The following is a 22,588-nucleotide window of genomic DNA, read 5'->3' as shown; positions in this document are numbered from 1 at the left end:
GTTGGAAACTCAACTTTTTCCCTTATCTGCATGCAAGGCTTATTGACCAGCTGACATCTGGATAATGTGTACATCATACCTCACTGTGAGTGTTTCATTTGCTGTGCCTCTTATTTTTACAGGATTAAGACATGTTTTTGTTGGTTATAACTGCCAGTTTCAATGAAGCATCCCTTGGACTGTAATTATATTGTTTTCAGCTGTCGTATGATGACAAAATTGATAAAGGAACAGATACTGTATACTGCATGGGCATGCACCAGAGGTACATTTGTAGAATCAGCTATCTTGACCAAGAAACTATGCTTACCAATTTAAATGGCCTTTCTGTAAAATGAAATCTGATATGCAGTGAAGTGTAATGTGGTTACATTTTTTGTATTTCTCAACATACTGCAGTAGGTACCATGGTATAGCATATTTATATTAGGGACCAATAATTTAATGTTCTGGGTATGACAAGTGTTTTCTTAAAATAGATGAACAAATTATCTTGGTCTGATTTGTAGCAAAATATCTTCAGATTATATCAATTATTGTGTTTGAACAAGTTAATTATCAAAATTGCAGTCTCCTCCACTCCTCCCAGTCCGTACCTTATAGTAGATGAATTTATTATGTTAGTGTTAATTAATTGTTGTTTGAGTTGTAATCTAAAACTGAAACTAAAGTGGGATGATTAAGTTTACAGGACCACTCCGGTGGCCTAATGGTTAGATCATCAGCCTATATGCAGGAGGTCATGGGTTCGATCCTCAGCAGAGTCATACCAAAGGCTTACAAAAATGGTACAAACAGCTGCCTTGTTTGGCACTCAGCAGTAAGAGGTTAGTGTTAGGACTGGTCGGCATGGTGTCAGGATAATGTGACTGAGTGGGACATCATGCTACATGTCTGCAACATGATGCCCCAGTGCTAGGCATCATTATAGACTGCCACACTGCAGACATCATAGCAACATGGCTGATTTTTGTTTAAAAAACTATGTTAAAAATACAAATCACACGCACACACATTAAGCTTACATTATATTTGACACCCTGTGAAAGACATTATGCCCACATTAGAGAGCTTGTTGATAAAAATAGGAAGTGTTGATTTTGAAGCCTACAGTTGGCTAGCTACATTGATCATATAATAGGTAGGAAAACTTTGAGTGGGATGCTTACATTATATTTGACATCCTTTGAAAGACATTATGCCCACATCAGAAAGCTTTTTGATAAAAATAGGAAGAGTTGATACTGAAAAATACTTTACGAGCTACACTATTGATATAAAAGGCATAGAAAGTTTGAGTGGGATGCCATCATCCAGGCAAGATATTTATCAGAGAGGACCAGTAAATATAAAGCAAATTTAACAAGCAAGAAAATATTTAGTGGGCAAGTGAAATTACAAAAAATTCAAACAAAAGCAACTGCTGTCCTAAAAATCTCAGGATGATTCTCAATCTTAGAAAATAATAATCACCTTAACATGTTAACATATGCTAGAAAAAACCTAGGCAGAAGTTTAAAAAAAGTCATGAACATTATTACATATATGGTCAAATATTTTCATGTTGGAATTGATAGGAGAATGAACTGTTGGACCTCGATCTGCTTACACCTAATGCACATGCTGATATGGGTCTATGCTATTCTCACATTCTCTTATACTTGTAAGTAGAATGAACTATCTTGACCCTCATCAACTGTGCATTATGTGACAGCAGCAGATCATAACCTAAGTTGGTATGCATTACACATATATAATACCAATGCCACATGTCAACCTGTCATACTTAAGTAGATCCAGTTTAACACACTCTTGTGAACTATTCTGGCACATATAAACCTTAGGTCTGCCACAGAACTACACTAAAGTGACCTTGGTAAGCTTGAGTATTAGATAAGCATATATAGACCTTAGGTTTGCCACAGTACTATACTAAGGTGTCTTTGATAAAGTTGAGTATTAGATAGGCAAATATAGACCTTAGGTCTGCCACAGAACATTACTAAGGTGTCTTTGATAAAGTTGAGTATTAGATAGGCAAATATAGACCTTAGGTCTGCCACAGAACATTACTAAGGTGTCTTTGATAAAGTTGAGTATTAGATAGGCATATATAGACCTTAGGTTTGCCACAGTACTATACTAAGGTGTCTTTGATAAAGTTGAGTATTAGATAGGCAAATATAGACCTTAGGTCTGCCACAGAACATTACTAAGGTGTCTTTGATAAAGTTGAGTATTAGATAGGCAAATATAGACCTTAGGTCTGCCACAGAACTAGGCTAACATTATATTTGACATCCTTTGAAAGACATTATACCCACATTAGAGAGCTTCTTGATCAAAATAGGAACAGTTGACATTGAAGCCTACAGTTGGCTAGCTACACTGTTCATAAAATAGTGATACTGATGAAGTTGAGTATTAGATAGGCATATATATACCGTAGGTTTGCCATAGTACTATGCTAAGGTGTCTTTGATAAAGTTGAGTATTAGATAGGCACATATATATATATATATATATATATATATATATATATATATATATATATATATATATATATACACACACACACACCTTAGGTCTGGCACAGTGCTATGCTAAGATGTCATTTGGTGAACTTGAACAGTAGATAGACATATATTATAGACCTTTTCCATGGCTTAAAATTTTAAAGACTGATGCCAATTCTTCATATTTTGTTTATAATGAGAATTAGAGAGTAGACTTAATTCCTAAATCATGATACAGTTAATCTAATACCTTTTTCTTTCTTGTCAGGATAAATAAAGTTGTTTAGCATTTAGAGTTACATCAGTATAAACAAAGTTGTTAATTATATGGGATTCTTGTAATTACAGTAATTACCCAGCAGAATGTTTACCTTTTTTTATTGTTACAGCATGGAAATCAGGGTGTTTCAGTGGGAGAACTTCAGGATGAACTCGACGAGACGGGAATTATCAATATCATTCCAGAGGATCGGATGGACCGTCTTATTGAAGCGGCTGACAGAGATCGTGACCACTACATAACCTACCGGGAGTTCATGGACATGGTGAGTCTTCATGTAACAGGGTAAACAAAAGAGGTTGTAGTTGAGTAGAGTTGGAAGGGGTGTTGGTACAGTCTTGATTGGATTTAAGACTTCAGGGAACACCTTAGGACCAGGGAAGATACCAGAGTTACATATCAGTGATGGGGAATGGTATGGTGAAATGGCATTGGAGCTTCCTGTCCTCTCCATATTGTTCTGGACATCACTGGTAAGAATATCTGTATGATACTTTGTCTTCTCAACGAGTAGCATAACAATCCTTTGTACATTTACGTGTCATCAAAGTTGCATTACTTTTTTATATATATTTTCCGATTATAGAATAACCAGAACAAACATAATCCACTGCTGTTGGACCAGATAATTTTCAGTGGTCCAAAGTCTGGGACCAAATCTTTTTGCAACTAAGGACCTGTTATTTCAGCAGCACAAGAGTCTTGATTGATGATGAGAAACTGGTGACGTAATATTTGGTGGAAATTGGCATATTAAGCATGCAGCATACATGGATCACCAGTCTGTTCTTGATCTTCATCAATCAAATGTTAGTCTGATCTTCAGTCATAGCTAAAAGTAAGCATCTGATTCAGCTGTATTGACCACAAGTTAAAGTATGGATTTACTGGCTGGGGCAAGAATCAATCACAGGATCTTCATCCACTTCATGTTGCACTGCAGGACCTCAAATGTCCCAGGTCTGAAAGGGTGAAAACTTTGATTTTTAAAAACAAGACTATTCAGTCTTTCCAGGTTCACTGGATAAATACTTGGAAATGGACTGTCACTGAAACAGGTTGGTTATGATTTGTTCATAATGTATGGCATAACTTGAGGGAGCAAATTGTTCAGGTTCCTTGTTCAAAAGGCATGTTCAGTTTTATAAATGAGCATAGTACTTGAACCAGAAAGGTTATTGCTAATAAATCAAACATTCCACCCTTACCCATTAGCAAGACCTGAGATTGCTCAGACCTTTTTAAGTTATGTGCAGATCAGAAGAAAGGCTTGAATGTCTTTTCAGCACCTCATATGTGGTGAGTAAAGCTGGAAGACCTTTCTGACTTTGAGTTAGCTTTTGACATTTAGGAAAAGAATGATCTAGATCTGGGACAAATAACATCTACAGTCACAGCTTCACTAGCCAAGGTTCCAATATGTTAACCTATCTTCACCACGGGGAATTGATCCAATATGTCAGTGCTTTGCACTAATGACATGTAGCATGTAACAGTGGTGCATTGTACATCGGCCATAATGGTGGAGGCAATTGATTTCAAAAGGATACTTTGTAAGTTTAATATCCAAAAGGCTGAATACATAACAGAAAGAAGCCATTATGGGTGTAATTAATTGGAAAGGATGCATTTGTGCAAATACAGACCAGCAGTGGAAAATCACTTATTTATGAGTCCATTCCAGTTGTATGCACTCCTTGCCTCGATCATGCAGAAACAGTGTTAAAATCTGAACAACGTTATTTTCAGTGGATGTAGAGATAAGCCACTGCATCCAATGAAATTCCCAGATGCAAAGCACTGAAATATCGGATTGATTGGCTAAGTTGTAGATGGATTAACATATTGGAACCTTGGCTACTGAAGATGCATTCTCAGCTTTTCTAAACTCTAACCCTTCTTCTCTGAATGCATTAATACAAAGATGGTACATTGCAGACAAAAAAGATAAGGTAGCAGAATTTTCATAGCAAGTAAGATGATTGTATTTTCAGCAGTATGTATTACAACTTTTAGTGGTTCCTTTAAAATGTTTTGTATCAGCCAGATTTGGAGGATGGGGACATTGTATTTCCTGCCCAAGCACAGATATAAAAAGCTGCTCATTGGACTATAATTGTAATATTTAAAGTGGGCATGTTCTTTGTGAGAGATGTATTAATCCAGAGAAGGACCAAACTAATGGAGAACATGTATCATCCAAAATTGCCAGTAATGGTATTTCATGCTTGCCGTTGCAGAAGCTTGACCTGGCAGTCACTTTGGCATCCAGGTGTGTCTCCATCTGCCCACCTCTTTTTGGCATCCAAGTGTCTCCGTCTGTCCATTTCACATTGGCATCCAAGTGTGTCTCCATCTCTCCATCTTACTTTGGTGCCAAAGTGTGTCTCCATCTGTCCGTCTCATGCTGTTATCTAAGCGTGTCTCTTATGTTGGTCTCACTTTGGCATTAAAGTGTCCTCATCAGTCCTTCACTTTGGCATCCAAGTGTATCTTTCCATCTGACCATCTCACTTTGGCATCCAAGTGTTCTCTATCTGTTCATTCATTTTGGCATCCAACTATGTCTCCATCTGTCAATCTTACTTTAACATCTAAATGTGTCTCCATCTGTCCATCTCACTTTTGTATCCACGTATGTTTCAGTCTGTCATCTCAGTTTGATAACTGGTTGTGTCTCCATCTGTCAATCTCACTTTTACATCTTAATGTGTCTCTATCTGTACATCTCAATTTTGCATCCAATTGTGTCTGCTTCTCTCCCTCTCATTTTGGCATCCAAATGTCCCCAGATCACATTTGCATCCAAGTATGTCTCCATCGGTCCATCTTACTTTAGTGCTGAAGTGTATCACCATCTTTCCTTCTCACACTGGTATCCAAGAATGTCTCCATGTCCATCTCATTTTGATATCCAAGTGTGGCTCTATCAGTCCATCTCTCTTTGGCATCCAAATGTGTCTCCATCTGTTAATTTGTACACATCATGTATTAAGGTCAATGGTAAAGTGTTTTACTCATGTAGTTGTCTTCTCTAAGTAAGTTAAAGATGGGCTGGAGAAAAATGGATCTCTTATTAGTCAGTTTAGAAATCCTCTGAATGCAAGAATTCAAAAAGGTTTCAGCTTCCATAGACCATTACAATGCTTTTGGGATAAGTCTGCCAGGCAAAACAGCTTACATCCTAAGCATGATTTGTCCAGGATTAAATTTTAAAAGTATGAAAATGATATACTACACTGCTTATGTTTAAGAATCCCTCTTAAGGGGCAGGGTCCAGTTTTTATGTACAAATTTAATGCCACAATCAGCGACCTAGTATAAAAAATCATAAAAAATCAAATACACAATTGAGGTCAAAAAGGTCCATATTTTTAGATACCTATATTAAAACCAAGCATAAGAATAGTATTCACTTGACCAGAGAAGTCAATGGCAGTTCACAGCAGAAGAGGTTTATGCACTCCAACCCCTATTTTATACCTGCATTTTTCACATCCAAATGCCATTTTTGACAGCATGTGGTGTTCACAGTGCAAACGCAAGCCTTTCCCTGGATGAAAATTTTGAAAAACATTGTCTACTAAATAGTTTGATGCAATTCAGAATAGTTGTCATCCAAGCCGTTTTTGAGATACTCTAGTTGCCTTGAACCCACATGTCTACTGCTATGGGAGGCTAGCTCTTCTTCCTAGCCAACTATTGGTATTTCACTATCAACATACAGCAGAGCAACTATGGAAGGTGTACATGCCTGACATCAATTTCAAGAACAACACAAGCCCAAAACACCTAGTTCACAAATATATCAATATCTATAAATACTAAACAATAATAGCTGAAAAAGTCACACCATAGCCTTAAGTTAAGAAATTTGCCAGGGGCCAATATACGAAACTGGACCCTGCCACCTTAAAGAATTTGGCTGAAAATGGTTTATGTCAAAAGTTGTGTACATATCACATATTTAGACATTATCTAGTACAATGGTATAAAGGAAAATTTTTTGTGCACAAAACTGAAAATGGTATTATGCTTTCAAGAAAGTTACCTCTTTGCGGCAGAAAGCACTGCATTATTTACATTGTGAATTAAGACTGACTGCATTTCTTGAAAGATTTCAGATTGTTTGCAACCTACAATGCTTTTGGTCTTTGTTTACCACCATAGCATCAGTACAAAATCAAAATTCCTTTACAATGTTTCATGAATGTCAAGAAGAGATCTGGAAGTTATAAATTTTAGGACGGAATGACAGAAATGCTATGTTAGGTGTCAGTGACAGAAGTGAAAAGTTTCTCTAAACTCTTCTAGCAAACTTAAAGAAATCACACATTTAAGTAAATCATGTGCTTTAGAAGTACTCTTAAACTGATATAAAAGAAGTGGTTCCTAACTTTTCATTATCATTCTGGAGATGCTAATAGCAGCATCAGTGTTGTGTCAGTGTGTGTTGTGGGGGAGGGGGGGGTAATCGCAACACAAGTCTAGCTAGTCTGGAGAAGTCAAAGTTTAATCAATTAACATTAGACAATGCTGGAATATTGATATACTGATGTGTGGGACCCTAAAACTTACAAAGTGACATATCAAATAAATTCATTGATACATAGCCAATGAAATTGACCATACATATACAAATTACTCAATACAGTTTAACAGAGAAATTTCTTCTCAGACACCAATTTACTTAAAACTGACTTTAATGTTTTCTGCAGTTTACAAAATCATAGTGAATAATAAGATAAGGTACAGAACAAATATTTAAAGTGGAAAATCCAGTTCAAGGTAAAAATCATTTCACCGGCTTGGCTTTTGATAAACACGTACCATAAAACAATTCCTGCAGAAGCTAAATCTGTCCGTCAAAGTCACTCTCTTGTGCACTTAGATCAGAATGAGTATCTGGATGAGATTGAAGCTATTGTTTCTTTCAGCATGACTAACCGATTAATCCTAATCTCCTACCATGCAAACTGAGACCTGCAAAAAGAAAAGAAACCAGTGATATTGATGCACTTTTAACATTCAGTGAAAACATAAGACTTTCAGAGGAGAAACTGTATGTGTATTGTCAATTGCATGAAGCTGCCACTTAATTGTAAGCTTTTCCCCCTTTGTTTACTGAACCCAGAAATTGCAAGATATATACATAACACTGAAACATTTTCTATTATCACCCAAGTGTGGGATATGAATCTCTTATGTCAACTTCAGAGTGGGGTCATGAAGGTAGAAACTATGTCGGTGTGCTAAAACTTTCATTCTTTTCACCAAAATATAGCAAGTATTATGCCATATGCATCATTATTTCTAAGACCGTTCAACTGGTGACATTCAATATTCACAACAGTATGTTTATGTATGATTCCTCTGAATTCTATCTGCTCTTGTGGAGTTAAATTGCTTTAAAGAATACATGTTGACATGCTATGCAATTGTTTAGGTGTGTCTGTATTGAAATGTGAATATTATTTATAAAAATAGGGGTGCAAAACCTTGACAGCTACAGAAAATGCAAGACAATACATTATGGTTACCATTTTGTTCCCATATTTAATAAGTTTAGTCCAAAATATGCTACTTTGTCATGATGTAAACAGTTCTCACATGGAGGTACAAAACACAGTTACCTCCCTCTCCAAAGAGCATTACATACTACACTAATTGATATATGTAAAAAGGAAGGAGATATAATAAAGTTAATGCATACAAATTATTTAAATAAACACAAAGAAACAAAAAAGTATAATAGATGTGGCTGACTGCACCATAAAAAAATTATCAATTTTCCTTAAGGGGGCAGGGTCCAGTTTTTATGTACAAATTTAATGCCGCAATCAGCGACCTAGTATAAAAAATCATAAAAAATCAAATACACAAGTGAGGTCAAAAAGGTCCATATTTTTAGATACCTATATTAAAACCAAACATAAGAATAGTATTCACTTGACCAGAGAAGTCAATGGCAGTTCACAGCAGAAGAGGTTTATGCACCCCAACCCCTATTTTATACCTGCATTTTTCACATCCGAATTTGCATCTGTCATTTAGAGTGACATTTGACGAAACAGGTCTGAATAATTTCAGACTTGTCCCTTATAATGCACTGGCAGATCTGGGTCTGTGTTGTTTGTTCTGTTGAGTCCTCTTTACAAACTGAACAGACCCAGATTTGTCAGTGCTTCATGTGATGGCAGATCTGGGTTTGTACAGTTTTCTGTTGGACTTGACTTGCAATGAGTATATACAGCAGTTAAACTATTGATTAATGTCTGTTCTGGAAAATTAATATTTAGGAAGGAACTCATCCCTCTATTAAAAAGGAAAGAATTTTGTAAATAGAGAAAGGATTGAATGAAAGAATAATGGAAGGGCTTAAGAACATGGTACATCATTTTTTTCATGCACTCAACTGATTTTTCAATGCAAATTTTATTAAATTATCATGAATCCTGCATTTGTGCATTGTAGAATAGACTGTTTGGAGGAAGAAGGGGATCAGATGCATCAGTGCCAGGCAATGTTTTTAATTCACTCCTATCCTCTTTCTCTGTTGCTTTATCACACATACGCATGCTAATAAATCCTATGTTTACATGATGTGGACGTTTGCATTAAATAAACACATGGCAGTCAAGCAGGTGTTTGCGTTATTATGCAATATTGTCTGTAGACTCTTCTCTGATGTTTTCTTTTCCATCTTACTGCAGATGGGTGGACTTAGCAAGTCAGAAAGGACAGCCATGCAGAAGTTTGCAGGAGTGGTTATACAGAATATTGTCCCCAAGAGCATGAGAGAAGACTTCATGGAACATTATACCTGTTGCCCTCCACCTATATTTATGTTTGTCATCAGCATTATTGAGGTATTTTACCCATGTTACAGTCTTCATGTGTAATATTGTTATTTAGTGAGGTAAGTTTTCACAATGCTGATGTTATTTAGTGAGGTTTTTTATTTAGTGAAGTTATTTTCACAGTATTATTATTTAATGCTGTGAGTTTTCACAATGCTAATGTTATTTAATGAGGTCTTTTATTTAGTGAAGTTATTTTTCACTGCTGTTATTTAATGAGGTGAGTTTTCACAATGCTGATTTTATTTACTGAGGTTTCTTACTAATGACGTTATTTTTCACAATGCTGTTATTTAGCGAGATGAGATTTCACATTGCTAATGTTATTTAATGAGGTGAGTTTTCACAATGCTGATTTTATTTACTGAGGTTTCTTACTAATGACATTATTTTTCACAATGCTGTTATTTAGCAAGGTGAGTTTTCACAATGCTAATGTTATTTAATGAGGTGAGTTTTCACAATGCTGATTTTATTTACTGAGGTTTCTTACTAATGACATTATTTTTCACAATGCTGTTATTTAGCAAGGTGAGTTTTCACAATGCTAATGTTATTTAATGAGGTGAGTTTTCACAATGCTGATTTTATTTACTGAGGTGAGTTTTCACAATGCTAATGTTATTTAATGAGGTGAGTTTTCACAGTTCTGATGTTATTTAGTGAGGAAAGTTTTCATAACCAAAAGTTCACTAGAATGAGTGTAAAAACAATTGAACAAGAAAGTAGATAATGAGATTGTAGCAATTTCGTAGTTGTGTAAATAGAAGAGAAGTCAAAACTTTACACATTGTTAAGGACATTAGTTACTTTTGTTTCCCACGGTGATGAGTGTCACAAAAGGTAGTGGTCACTATGTCAATCTGAATGATCACTATGGCCATCTAATGGTCACTCTGGCCATCTAATGGTCACTATGGCCAACTGTGTGTTAGCTGGTTGATCTTATTAATTGTTCTTTAAAGATTGTCTCAAGGGCGAAATGGGTAGTTTTCATAAGTGGATTTTCACAAGTTAAACATTGCCAGCAATAATGACCCCATGTATGTGAATTTGGGAGACATTTGCATAAAACTGAGATCACAGTACACTTTTGTATTTGAAAAGAGGACCAATTAAAATAAAACAATATATGTTATTTTATTTTAGTGTATTGTTGTAGTTGTATTAGAGTGTGTTGTTGTAATTTTATTATTGAAATTTTCAGTATTATTGAGGTTAAGGTTATACACAATGAAGTGAAAGGTGGAATAGTCATTTGCCAATTTAACTTTGAATTTCCATCAGAGATGTAAACACAGAGAGAAAAAACTTATGCATCTCCAGCTAGGAAATAAACATATCCCAGCCATAAAACCCTGACAATTACAAAGCTGTTAAAATGGGTGGCAGATATATATATATATATATATATATATATATATATATATATATATATATATATATATATATATATATATATAATGTTTACTGTATATACTAGCATACTCGCTTATAAGTCCAGGCAAACTGCAAACAACAAAGATCCTGATCTGACCATGACTGAATTTAGCTTCAATGCTGCAGATGAGAAAATTTATATGGCTACTTGAAAATGCCCTCCACCTCCTAATGCTACTCAAGACTAAGTTAAAGCATCAGTAGATTTTGACAAGGAGGAAGAGATGCTATTCGTTCTGCTTCTTCTCCAGTCGGATAACATTATGGTGATCGCTGACACGCTGTCAGATAGGATTATGACTCTGTGAATTTTAAAGCTTTCTTTACAGAAAGCCAAGTACCAGCAATGTTATCATCTCACTTGTACAAAACTCAGTCACCTTTAGTATTGATCTCCAGTCCCTTGACAATAATCTGTCATGTCAAAGCTCGCCCAGAATGTAGTCTATAAGTCTTTAATGTTAGATTTGTCCTCATAAGCAATTTTCTATCTCGTGTAGAAATGCAACAATTACCACACTTGGGAGGTGACAGCAAGGAGTCATTAACCAGGCAGCTCACCATTCCATGGCCAATGTGTTGACTGCTTCAGTCAGTTTTGACCTAATATGATGTGATGCATGTCTTCGGTCCACATTGCTCAAGCCTCATCATACCCTGGCTTTACAGATGACCCCATTTGGGTCACCGTTACTCTTTGGAGGAAAAATTGAAGAAATTCGGAGGCTGGCAGCTCAGGAACTGCTTCTCTAACTCGTCGTTCAACCCACAGTGGAAGTACAATAAGCAGACTAGGGACCCAGAAGCATGGGTTGTTGATACTCTGTGAATCAGTTGCAAGGGGTTTTAGGGATATGCCTACCCTCCCACAGTCTTAGGAACAAAATTAATGCAGAAGCTAGTGTCATAAATACAGGATGTCAGATATGTCAAGCCCTGTGTTACTGATCTACTGATATGCCTACCCTCCCACAGTCTTAGGACCAAAATTAATGCAGAAGCTACAGTGTCATAAATGCAGGATGCCAGATATGTCAAGCCCTGTGTTACTGATCTCCTTGATATATCTGCCCAGGAAGATTCCAGCAATCTGAATTGTCTCAAGCAACCATGGTTACGGGTGTTCCGTCCCCACCCAGATGATCTTCTTGCTCACGTTTGGCTCTTGTGTAGTCATAGTTGCGAGACAAACAGCTTAAACCTCAAGAGCAAGAAGACCCTCCATTTTGAAGGCTTATGGGGAAAAGTGGCAGGTTTTCAGGGACTGTTGCCATATCAATATCATCGTCCCTATGAGTTCCTCAGTCCCTCAACTGGCAAAACAATTTATTTGGCTCTTCAGGGAGAAACAGTTGACCTCAATTATTATTAAAGGCTATATATCAGACACATTTCAGCATCATGATAGACATCTGTTGGATCTTTTAGCCTTTTGATTTATTTTGATCTCAGTCAACCAAAATCCTTCACTCAGTTTCCAAAATGGCATCTGTCCTGGATTTTATCATGACTCAGTTAATATAAATTCGAGCCTTTAGCCCACACTTCGCTAATGCTATCATACAAAACATGTTTCCTGATAGCTTTAGCTTCGGCATACAGGGTGAGCGAATTACATACACTCTCCAGTGACTGGAACTATCGTCAGTTCAGATCAGATGGTTCACTGGTCCTCTAGACACAACCAGGCTTTGTAGCCAAAAATTGGTTAGCATCTGTCTGCAATCAAAGAGTCGTCATTTACTTGCTCTCTTCCATAAACAGGTAAAGAGCAGCAATCATACAAGATTCTGTTCATCTACTCAAGCACTACTTGAAATTGATGGAGACAAGTTGTGGCATGTGCAAATGCATCTTTCTTCCAGTGAGAGCCAAGAAACAGGATATCACCCCTCAAACCCCTGCTTCATGTTTGAAATGGGTCACACACTTAGTGTTCTCACAGGTCTCACAGAATGGCCTCATGAAATCTCTGTATCCCTCACATTCAAACATAATGTTTCAGTCTTAGATATAGGGGAAACTGTTAGCTGGCACGTAGAGGAGCCTTATCAAATTTTTATCTCATAGAGATAGCTCTGCAGAGACAAGCCTTGAATCTGGTAGATCTGGCAGTGGCAGCCCAGATGACTATCAGACCCAATCAAAACAATCAACACAAGTTTTGTCAGTAAGAAAATTTCAATAATTATCTTATTAACCATTCGCAGGCATCACAGATCAAATGATCCTAAGCTGTGTTGCTTATGTAATTAGGAAAACGGTGTATCATTAGCATGGGCAATCCAGCTATCATTCCCTTTGAAGGATACCCAAGGTAGAGGTGAATGCTCAGCAGTCTCTTCTCCTGTTACCTATTCTCCTAACATTAATGTGATTGGGGAATGTATTTGAAATAAAAAGCAAATTTTTAAGTAAATTGTGTTTCTCTGAGAATACTTACCCAATCACATTCATAAAAAAAAACAAGCACCTCACCATGTGAGCATCTTCGTTACTATATCACTAAGCTAAAAAACTTAACGACACTTGGTGATGGCAAGGGGAGGTAATGGGCAAGAGTTTTGCCCTTTTTCAATATGAGATAGACAGGAAAAGATGATTTTTGACTTTTTGTGGGGCTGGAATCATGAGGTAGCAGGCTTATATCCCTAACATTAATGTGATTGGACAGTTATTCTTGGTGAAACACAATTTGCTTAAAAATTTGCTTTCTACACAAGTGGGGAACCAAGGCAATATGCTATCTCTGGATGACTGCTCTTTGGGTAATGCATTACCAACATTTGCCTTTAAATTCATCATTCCTTTTTATAGAGGAAATTGTAACACCGAGAAAGACAAATCATGGTCATATAAATATGAAGAGAAAATTGCTACATTTTCTCACAACATACCTTGTGTTATCAATATTCTTTTTTAAACATTCTTTTTTATTTAATACAAAAAGTTTGTTGCATGCTTTGAGTTTCCTCCCAAACACTGTAAATCCATTGGATTCTTATGGACAGTGATGGTTTAATCATTTTTTTCCTTTCAGATTATTGTGTTTATAGTTTATGCTAAAGAACTTGAGGCTCAAGGTATTGCAACAACTGCTACAACTGGAGTACCACTGTATAGTCCCTTGATCTACAAACCTACACGTCGCTATGAGGCCTGGCGTTACTTTACATATATGCTGTTACATCAAGGGTACATATTTATCTGCTCACTATTGTATGCTATTCCATGAAGAGTGCATATTTATTTGCTCGTTATTATATGCTATGATATAAAACATGCATACTGAAAAACTTGTCTGTTCACATTGCTGAAAGGCCCAGGGCTGGTGACTTGAATAAACTCACAAGCCCTGACTGAAATACCACAAGCCTGAACTCCAATTTTCACATGCCCAGAATTTCTCCTATATTAATATAGTCGCAAAATGTTGCAATGGCTACAGTTCAGATATAAATTAAATAGGGTGTTTCTTGGTCCACCAGGTCAACCCAAATCATGTATTTATTGTAGGGGTCCAAGACAGTCGGAACTAACACTGCCTGGTTGGTTCCAATTTTTGCCACCTATGCACCATCCTGCTCTAACTTGGGTTTCAGCTCATTGATAACATACAATGATTTTGTCCTTCAGGGCTACAGCAGATGGTTTGATTTTTGTCATCAGAACATTGTCAGCCCTGTTCTTAAATTTGGCAGATTTTATTGTTTCTTGCATTCCCATTCTATTTGCTCACACGGTGCTGAGGCAACAAGTTTATTCTTTCCTTAGTAATTCAAACAGTGCCAGACTTGAGAAAAAATTGCCCATGTAAATTATGTGTGGTTTTCCACATATTTTCTTGGTAAGATCTGTTACACATATTCTCTTGGTAAGATCTGTTACACATATTTTCTTGGTAAGATCTGTTACACATTTTCTTGGTAAGATCTGTGACACATGTTTTCTTGGTAAGATCTGTTGCACATGTTTTCTTGGTAAAATCTGTTACACCTGTTTCTTGGTAAGATCTGTTAACATGTTTTCTTGGTAAGATCTGTTACAGATATTTTCTTGGTAAGATCTGTTACACATGTTTTCTTGGTAAGATCTGTTACAGATATTTTCGTGGTAAGATCTGTTACAGATATTTTCTTGGTAAGATCTATTACACATTTTCTTGGTAAGATCTGTTACACATGTTTTCTTGGTAAGATCTGTTACACATGTTTTCTTGGTAAGATCTGTTACACATGTTTTATTGATAAGATCTGTTACACATGTTTTATTGGTAAGATTTGGTAAGATCTGTTACACACATTTTATTGGCAAAATCTGTTACACATATTTTCTTGGTAAGATCTGTTACACACGAGCACCAAAGGCACTCATCTTTAATGCAGCCATCCGATCTGACTTTTTGCTCTTCCTGTATACACCTGGAATTTGTGCACATGACCATTGCGTGGGTCTGCTTGTTGCCAGATTTTTATTCCAGATTCAGTCAGCTTGTTGCCAGATATTTATTCCAAATTTAGTTGGCTGGCAAATATTGCTTGAAGGATAATCAACCTTTATGAACAAACATACTTTTATCCACACTTGGCTCTTTATGACCCGTGTAATTTTTAAGACATGTTTTGGAATCTACATAGACAATGAGTCTTATATGCCATAAAGTGTCACATCCAGGCTGGCAGCTTGGTGGATTCGGTCTGGTGTCATTTGCATGAAAATATTTAGACGTTTTAAAACACTCTGGTCATAATTTTGGGAATACTTGTTATCTGGAAGGGCAGCAAGTTACAGTATAGGTCAGAAGTGTCACATAATCCAATGAATTAATAGAAAGGACAGCATTTCATCCGTTGTTATGGGTTACCAATGTGAATTTTGCTTTCATACATCTTGCTGCCATTAATTCATTGTACAATTCCTTCCATTTCAAGAAAAAACAATCTCTTTCAGTGACTTTCGGAGCACAGGTCTCTTTTGTGCACAGTTAATCATCAGAGTCTATCTGAATATAAGACAGAATTGACAGATAAGACACTTCTTAATTCAATATTGTCAAGCTCTTCCTTGAAAAAAAAACGTAATTTCAGAATTTTTAATTGCTAGCTAAAGCAAGTTTTCTCTGGGTTTCCGGTTTCCTCCACCATGTGAGAGAGAAGTATTTATTTTTTGTGAATGGTTTCAAGAAACTATATAAGGAAATAACAGCCAAGATTGTATTGGTCTATTTATGCATTTCATTTCAAGATTTAACATTGTTGCCTTTTAAGTTAAGTTTTATATTTTAACCTGATGTACTGAACTTTGCAATTTTCGGAAGGGTTTAACTTCTTGAAATATTTGCAATTATTATATTTTTCAGAACTTAACCTTTGGTTGTCTCTACATAGCTACTTTTGTGTTCCAGCACATTAAAACACTACTAGGTATGTACATATCCAATGCAGAGACTGTCATTTCTTTATCAGTATCTGAACTATGACGAAAAATTGAGAGGGAACAAGTTGTAAAGTTGGTGCAAAATAAAGTTTGGGCTAATGAAACTGGAATGCCCTATTCCTCCTAACTGCCATTGAGATTTATTCAGCAATTCATTTCATTCTTATCAAAATTATAGTATTAAATACAAAATGGAGATATTTTTTCCAAACTTATGATTTTGACCTTTTCTGCAGGTATGTTCATCTGATTGCCAACCTAGTGTTCCAGCTGCTGCTGGGTTTACCACTGGAAATTGTCCACAAGTGGTGGCGAGTGATGCTAGTGTATTTCATTGGAGTCATTGCTGGTGAGTACAAGAGTCATTCTGCCTATATATATATATATATATATATATATATATATATATATATATATATATATATACAGTATCTGCTCATACAGGATAAGTCCATTCTTCACCTATATCAATCATAAAAGGACACCATTCCTATATTGGCAGATTGTGCTGTATGTAAACAGATTATGTCTAGGTCACATTTTTAGCCTGCTGGCCATATTACAGAAGAGCTTATAGGATGTACTGTAGTCCATCATCTGTCGTCTGCTGTCCATCCTTTAGATCAAGTTTGCTATCACCATACCTAGGAGGATTTCCATGAAACTTTACACATACATTCATCCTATGGTTTTATTTACCCTAAATGAAAATGGTATTACTTGGACATCTGGTATCGCCACTACATTGGCCCTTTTTAAAATACTTCTGAATGGATGATCATACAAGCATGGGGTTTGGACTGAATGACTTTTTATGTTGTCTAGTTGGTCTAGATAAGGTGCTGATCTGATATCCTTTATGGCTATCACTGTATCAGTCTTGAAAGCCTTGTTAATGCTCATCTCCCTGAACAGAAAGCCATATTGGCATGAGGTTTTCACCAGAAGACTTCTTTTTAATATCTAGTTGGTCCTAAATGAAAACTTTACCAATCAGATGTCCAGTATGTCCACCACTGTGGCCACCTTGCAAATATTTTTTACCACTACTCATCCTGAATGGATGGTCATATCAACACGAGTTTCTTTTACTAAACAACTGGAACACTCCAGTAGCCAATGTGGTTAGAGTATCCACCTTGGATGCAGGAGGTCATGGGTTCAAACCTTGGCAGAGTCATACCAAAGACTTATGAAAATGGTATTTACAGGTGCTTTGCTTGGCACTCAGCATGAAGAGTTAGTGTTAGGACTGGTCAGCCTAGTGACAGGATAATTTGACTGGGTGGAACATGATGCTACATGTCTGTAGCATGATGCCCCATTGCGAAACATCACTGTCAACTGTTACTCTGCAGACATCATATCAGTATGACTCAGATTTTTAAAGTTACGTTAAATTTTTTAAAAAAACACAGTCAGACATGAAACAACTTCCAATGATGCATAATTGGTCCTAAATGAAAATGGTGCTATTCAAACTTTCATTATGGCTGCCGCAACAGCCATCTGGAAAATCTTGTTATAATTATTTCTCCTGACTAAATGGTCATATCAGCATGGGGTTTTCACTGAAAGACTTATTATCATGTTTAGTTGGTCAAAACTGACTTCTAATACAGCTGCCCTATTCACCATCTTTAAAATCTTGTTATCACTGCTTTGCCTCGATGGCTGGTCATATTGACAATGTGCTTCCACCAAAAGACTTCTTATGATGTCTGTTTGGTACTAAGTTGAAATGGTGCCATTCTGATGTCCATTATGTCCACTGCTGCAGCTAATTTGAAAATTTCATGGTTGCTGAAGAGTATCAGAGATGATATAACACTCAGCAGCTAAAAGGAAGAAATGGTCTTAATCATGAATTCCTGTTAATTCTTTTTGGCCAGTTGAGCATCAGTACCTTAAAACGACACTTACTATAGTTCTTGAATCACAATCTGATTTTTACACAGATTTTGCATGTTTAGTTGGATGCAGTCATATTGGTAAAGAGAATATATCTCCTGAGCGGAGGGTTTATTTTAGTTTAAATGCAGCTTGCTCTCTCATAGGTCATTGTTAATTTTCCATGGCTTTAAAAGACTTTTGGACACTTGCCAACTCTTTGACTAACTGATAGGCATTTTCCACTCACTGACTGGCACTTTCCCAGACTTTGACTGAACAGTGGACACTTCCCCACTGCTTGATTTACCATTAAGCACTTGCCCACTTATTGACTTGCTATTGGCACTTGTCCACACAATGAGTGACCATAGGCTACTTATCCACTCACATACTGACCTGTAGGTACATGACCTGTCCTATATCGACCACTGGATACCTTCCCTCTCTCTCATCAGGCACCTGCCTACAGTAAAACTGATGACTAGTCATAGTGTTTATTTCTGTGTTTAAACACCATGTGCCTTCTGGGTTTTTATGTATTCCCACTGCAACTGTATTTTACATTCTTGTGTCTGTTATAGGCTCACTTTCCCACTCCCTGACTGACCACTGGGTGGCATTAGCTGGAGCCAGTGGAGGATGCTATGCTCTGATTGGTGGACACCTGGCATCAGTAGTTTTGGTTAGTATATTACTGATATATAGTGATACACAATTTATTTATATTGTCAAGAAACTCATGAAAATCTACTACTTTCAGATAGAATCATGGGCTTTGTACATGTGTCTGTAGTTTGAGGTAATGTGAAGTGGCTAAGCATCTACTCGACTGCGGAATAGGACTCATAACTTTTTCTTGGAGTTTGTTTCACAGTTGAAGACATATAATTGGTTCTGAGTGCAGTTTCTTTGTGCAAGGAAAATCTTATCTAGCACAGGTCTGAATGCACAAATGAACCCCTCACTGTACCTCCTACAAATGCAAAACACTTGATGCAGCCACAGGCACTCATTTCTGTCAGCAGAAAAGGAAAACTATAGACAACACCTAATTCCCTTCTTCAGACTAGCAAAAGGTGACTAACCTGTGCAATTTAAAATCTTCCCCCTGTAAGCTTTTTTTGCAAAATAAAATTCTTGTTTACCCTTTAGCACATTCGGTCACTGATAACATCATTAAATAGCAGCTTTTAGGTAAAGTTTCTCTATTGATTTTTTTATCTACTTGGCTTAAGTTTGGATGCCTATACTTCGGGCAGTAAATGTTTAAATTAGTTCTGATTGGTGGTTATTATTTACCCTGGACTGGAACAATTACCATCAGTCAGAATTTGAATGTAGTCTATTTTACTGTATGACACGCTAGAAATCATGACCTCCAATTTGATCCAAGTCAATACAAGATGTGAAGCAAATGTCACAATTAAATCATTAATAAAATTAAATCATTAATAAAGTACTTAGGGAACAAGTTTTTAATGTTTTTTTTTACATTGATACATGTTGTCATTGGTTGAATATGCCAGTGAGCTAAATAAATCTATACAGATTTAGCAAAGAGTTGTGGTGCAGTTCAAAACCTCATGAATTAGTTACCTTGTGTAATTTATAGAAGTTTATCTTTTTTTACTGACAGAAATGAATGCTTGTGCCAGTGATGGTACTCTCTGATAAGATCACAATTTGTAAAAATAAATGCCAAATGAATTGATTTTTTTATGACTGCTGAAGATTATAGTAACTTGTACAGCAAGTAACATTGACCCTAAATTAAAGGGCATTTGGATACATGGTAAGACTTTGAATTGGTCCAAACTGTATATATATATTGTACTGAACTATATCTATATATTGTACTGAACTGTTTATATATATTGTAGTGAACTGTATTTATATATTGTACTGAACTATATATCTATATTGTACTGAACTGTATCTATATATTGTAGTGAACTTTATCTATATATTGTACTGAACTGTTTATATATATTGTACTGAACTGTATATATATATTGTACTGAACTGTATATATTGTACTGAACTGTATCTGTATATTGTACTGAACTGTTTATATATATTGTACTGAACTGTATGTATATATTGTACTGAACTATATATATATATTGTACTGAACTGTGTGTATATATATATATATATATATATATATATATATATTGTATTAAACTGTATATATATACATATTGTACTGAACTGTATCTATATATTGTACTGAACAATGTTATCAGTTCTACAAAACTATGTTATCTATTGTACAAAACTATGTTATCTATTGTACAAAACTATGTTATCTGTTGTATAAAGCTATGTTATCTGTTTACAAAACTGTTATATTTTGTATAAAAAAACTATCTTATATATTGTATAAAGCTGTATCTCATGTCTGTTGTACAAAACTGTTATCTATTGTACAGAACTATGTATGTTATCTATTGTAGAAAATTATGTATGTTGTTTATTTTACAAAGTTATGTCTGTTATCTGTTGTACAAAGTTTTATGTTATCTACTCACTAAATGTTTTTTGTAATCTCTTGTCAGAACTGGGACGAGATGAATCATGATTGTTGTGAAGGGAATCCCATCAGATTCATACTGAGTGCACCTGTTCGACTTGCATTACTCCTAGTTCTAGGTAATTGAGTTATTCTCACATTATTCATACTGCTTGAAAAGCCTGTTACACTAATAGTTCTCCTTCAGCATGGTAAAATAGTTGAAATCACAGGTCTGCTGCTGCTGAGTTGGACTATAGGGATGACAGTCTCACAGTAATCTTAGTGTTAGATAAGCACAACATGGAGTACTATTGCAAGGTAAGCATGTCGGACTTGTAGTACTCCTGCTTCTTGGTAAGTCTGTCAAACTCCTGAGAGTTCTACTGCTATGTTAGCATGTGAAACACACAGTTATAATGCTAGATAAGCTAGTCAGATTCACAGTAATCTTAATGTTAGATAAGCACAACATGGAGTACTATTGATAGGTAAGCATGTCAAACTTGTAGTACTCCTGCTTATTGGTAAGTCTGTCAAACTCCTGAGAGTTCTACTGCTATGTTAGCATGTGAAACAGTTATAATGCTTGATAAGCTTGTCAGATTTGCAGTAAGTTTATCTTTAGTTAGCAGGAATGGTTTACAGTACTCATTTTGTGAGGTAAGCATGACAAAGACACTCAATATACATAACAACATGTTGTATTCCAGATATTCCTGAATTAGGTAATTTTACAACATCAGCATTCCATTTGCACTTGTAATGTATTTGGAATTGATTTTAGTCAAGTTCTGTTTGCATTCTGTTGGTGTTCCATTTGCATTCCATTCATACCAGAAGAGCTTATGGGATGGTCTCTTGCCCATCATACATCTATCCATTAGTATTATGGGATGGTCTGTTGTCTATCATACATCCATCCATTAGCATTTTGGGATGGTCTATTGTCCATCATACATCCATCCATTAGTATTATGAGATGGTCCATTGTCCATCATACATTCATCCATTAGCATTATGGGATGGTCTATTGTCCATCATACATCCATCCATTAGTATTATAGGATGGTCTGTTGTTGTCCATCATACATCCATCCATTAGCATTATGGGATGGGATGTTGTCCATCATGCATCCATCCATTAGCAGTATGCATTATCTGAATTCCTTGTAAACTACTGGTCCTTGCTACCTTCACAAAGGAGCTTATTCTTCCTGTCCAGTAGCTGCATTTGTTGTTTGTCCTGCTTGAGAACAACTGCCACACCCTGGGCTTAAGGCTGCCAGGATTCTTTAGATTGTCATGTTCGTCCTTAACATAAAAAGTTTAATAATGATCTCATTGTTGGCGGAACAGATTCCCCCAGTTTCATCATGAAAACGTTTAAATTACTTGGAGCATTGCAATGAAACTTGACTCAAACATTCATCCAAAGGTCTAGTTGGTCTTAAATGAAAATGGGTGCAGCTTGGATATCTAATATGGTTGCCATGTTGGCCACCTTGAAAATCTTATTGCTGGTGTTCCAGAATGGTTGATCATATCAGCATGGAATTAGCAATAAAACACTTTTTATGAGGTCCAGATAGTCCTCTTTGAAATGTTGACTTTCTGACATCCAATATGGCAGCCATCTTCAAAATCTTAT

At 36.1% G+C, this 22,588-nt stretch overlaps 1 protein-coding gene across 1 annotated transcript in view; it reads left to right on the top strand.

Moving 5' to 3' along the window:
• Positions 1–22,588, top strand: part of LOC149779922 (rhomboid-related protein 2-like) — a 47,828-nt gene that overhangs the window by 12,045 nt on the left and 13,195 nt on the right. Inside the window, exons 3-8 of the mRNA XM_089936620.1 lie at positions 2,906–3,061; positions 9,510–9,665; positions 14,137–14,291; positions 16,769–16,881; positions 19,007–19,107; positions 20,984–21,077. Of these exons, the coding sequence (XP_089792746.1) occupies positions 2,906–3,061; positions 9,510–9,665; positions 14,137–14,291; positions 16,769–16,881; positions 19,007–19,107; positions 20,984–21,077 (775 nt within the window). The remainder of the gene's footprint in view (positions 1–2,905; positions 3,062–9,509; positions 9,666–14,136; positions 14,292–16,768; positions 16,882–19,006; positions 19,108–20,983; positions 21,078–22,588) is intronic.

Source organism: Sinohyriopsis cumingii, chromosome 16 (genome assembly GCF_028554795.1).
Source record: "Sinohyriopsis cumingii isolate HCF-2022 chromosome 16, ASM2855479v2, whole genome shotgun sequence".
Classification (NCBI taxonomy): domain Eukaryota; kingdom Metazoa; phylum Mollusca; class Bivalvia; order Unionida; family Unionidae; genus Sinohyriopsis; species Sinohyriopsis cumingii.
The sequence above is the reverse complement of the archived record's forward strand: the minus strand, read 5'-3'. Positions and strand labels throughout refer to the sequence as shown.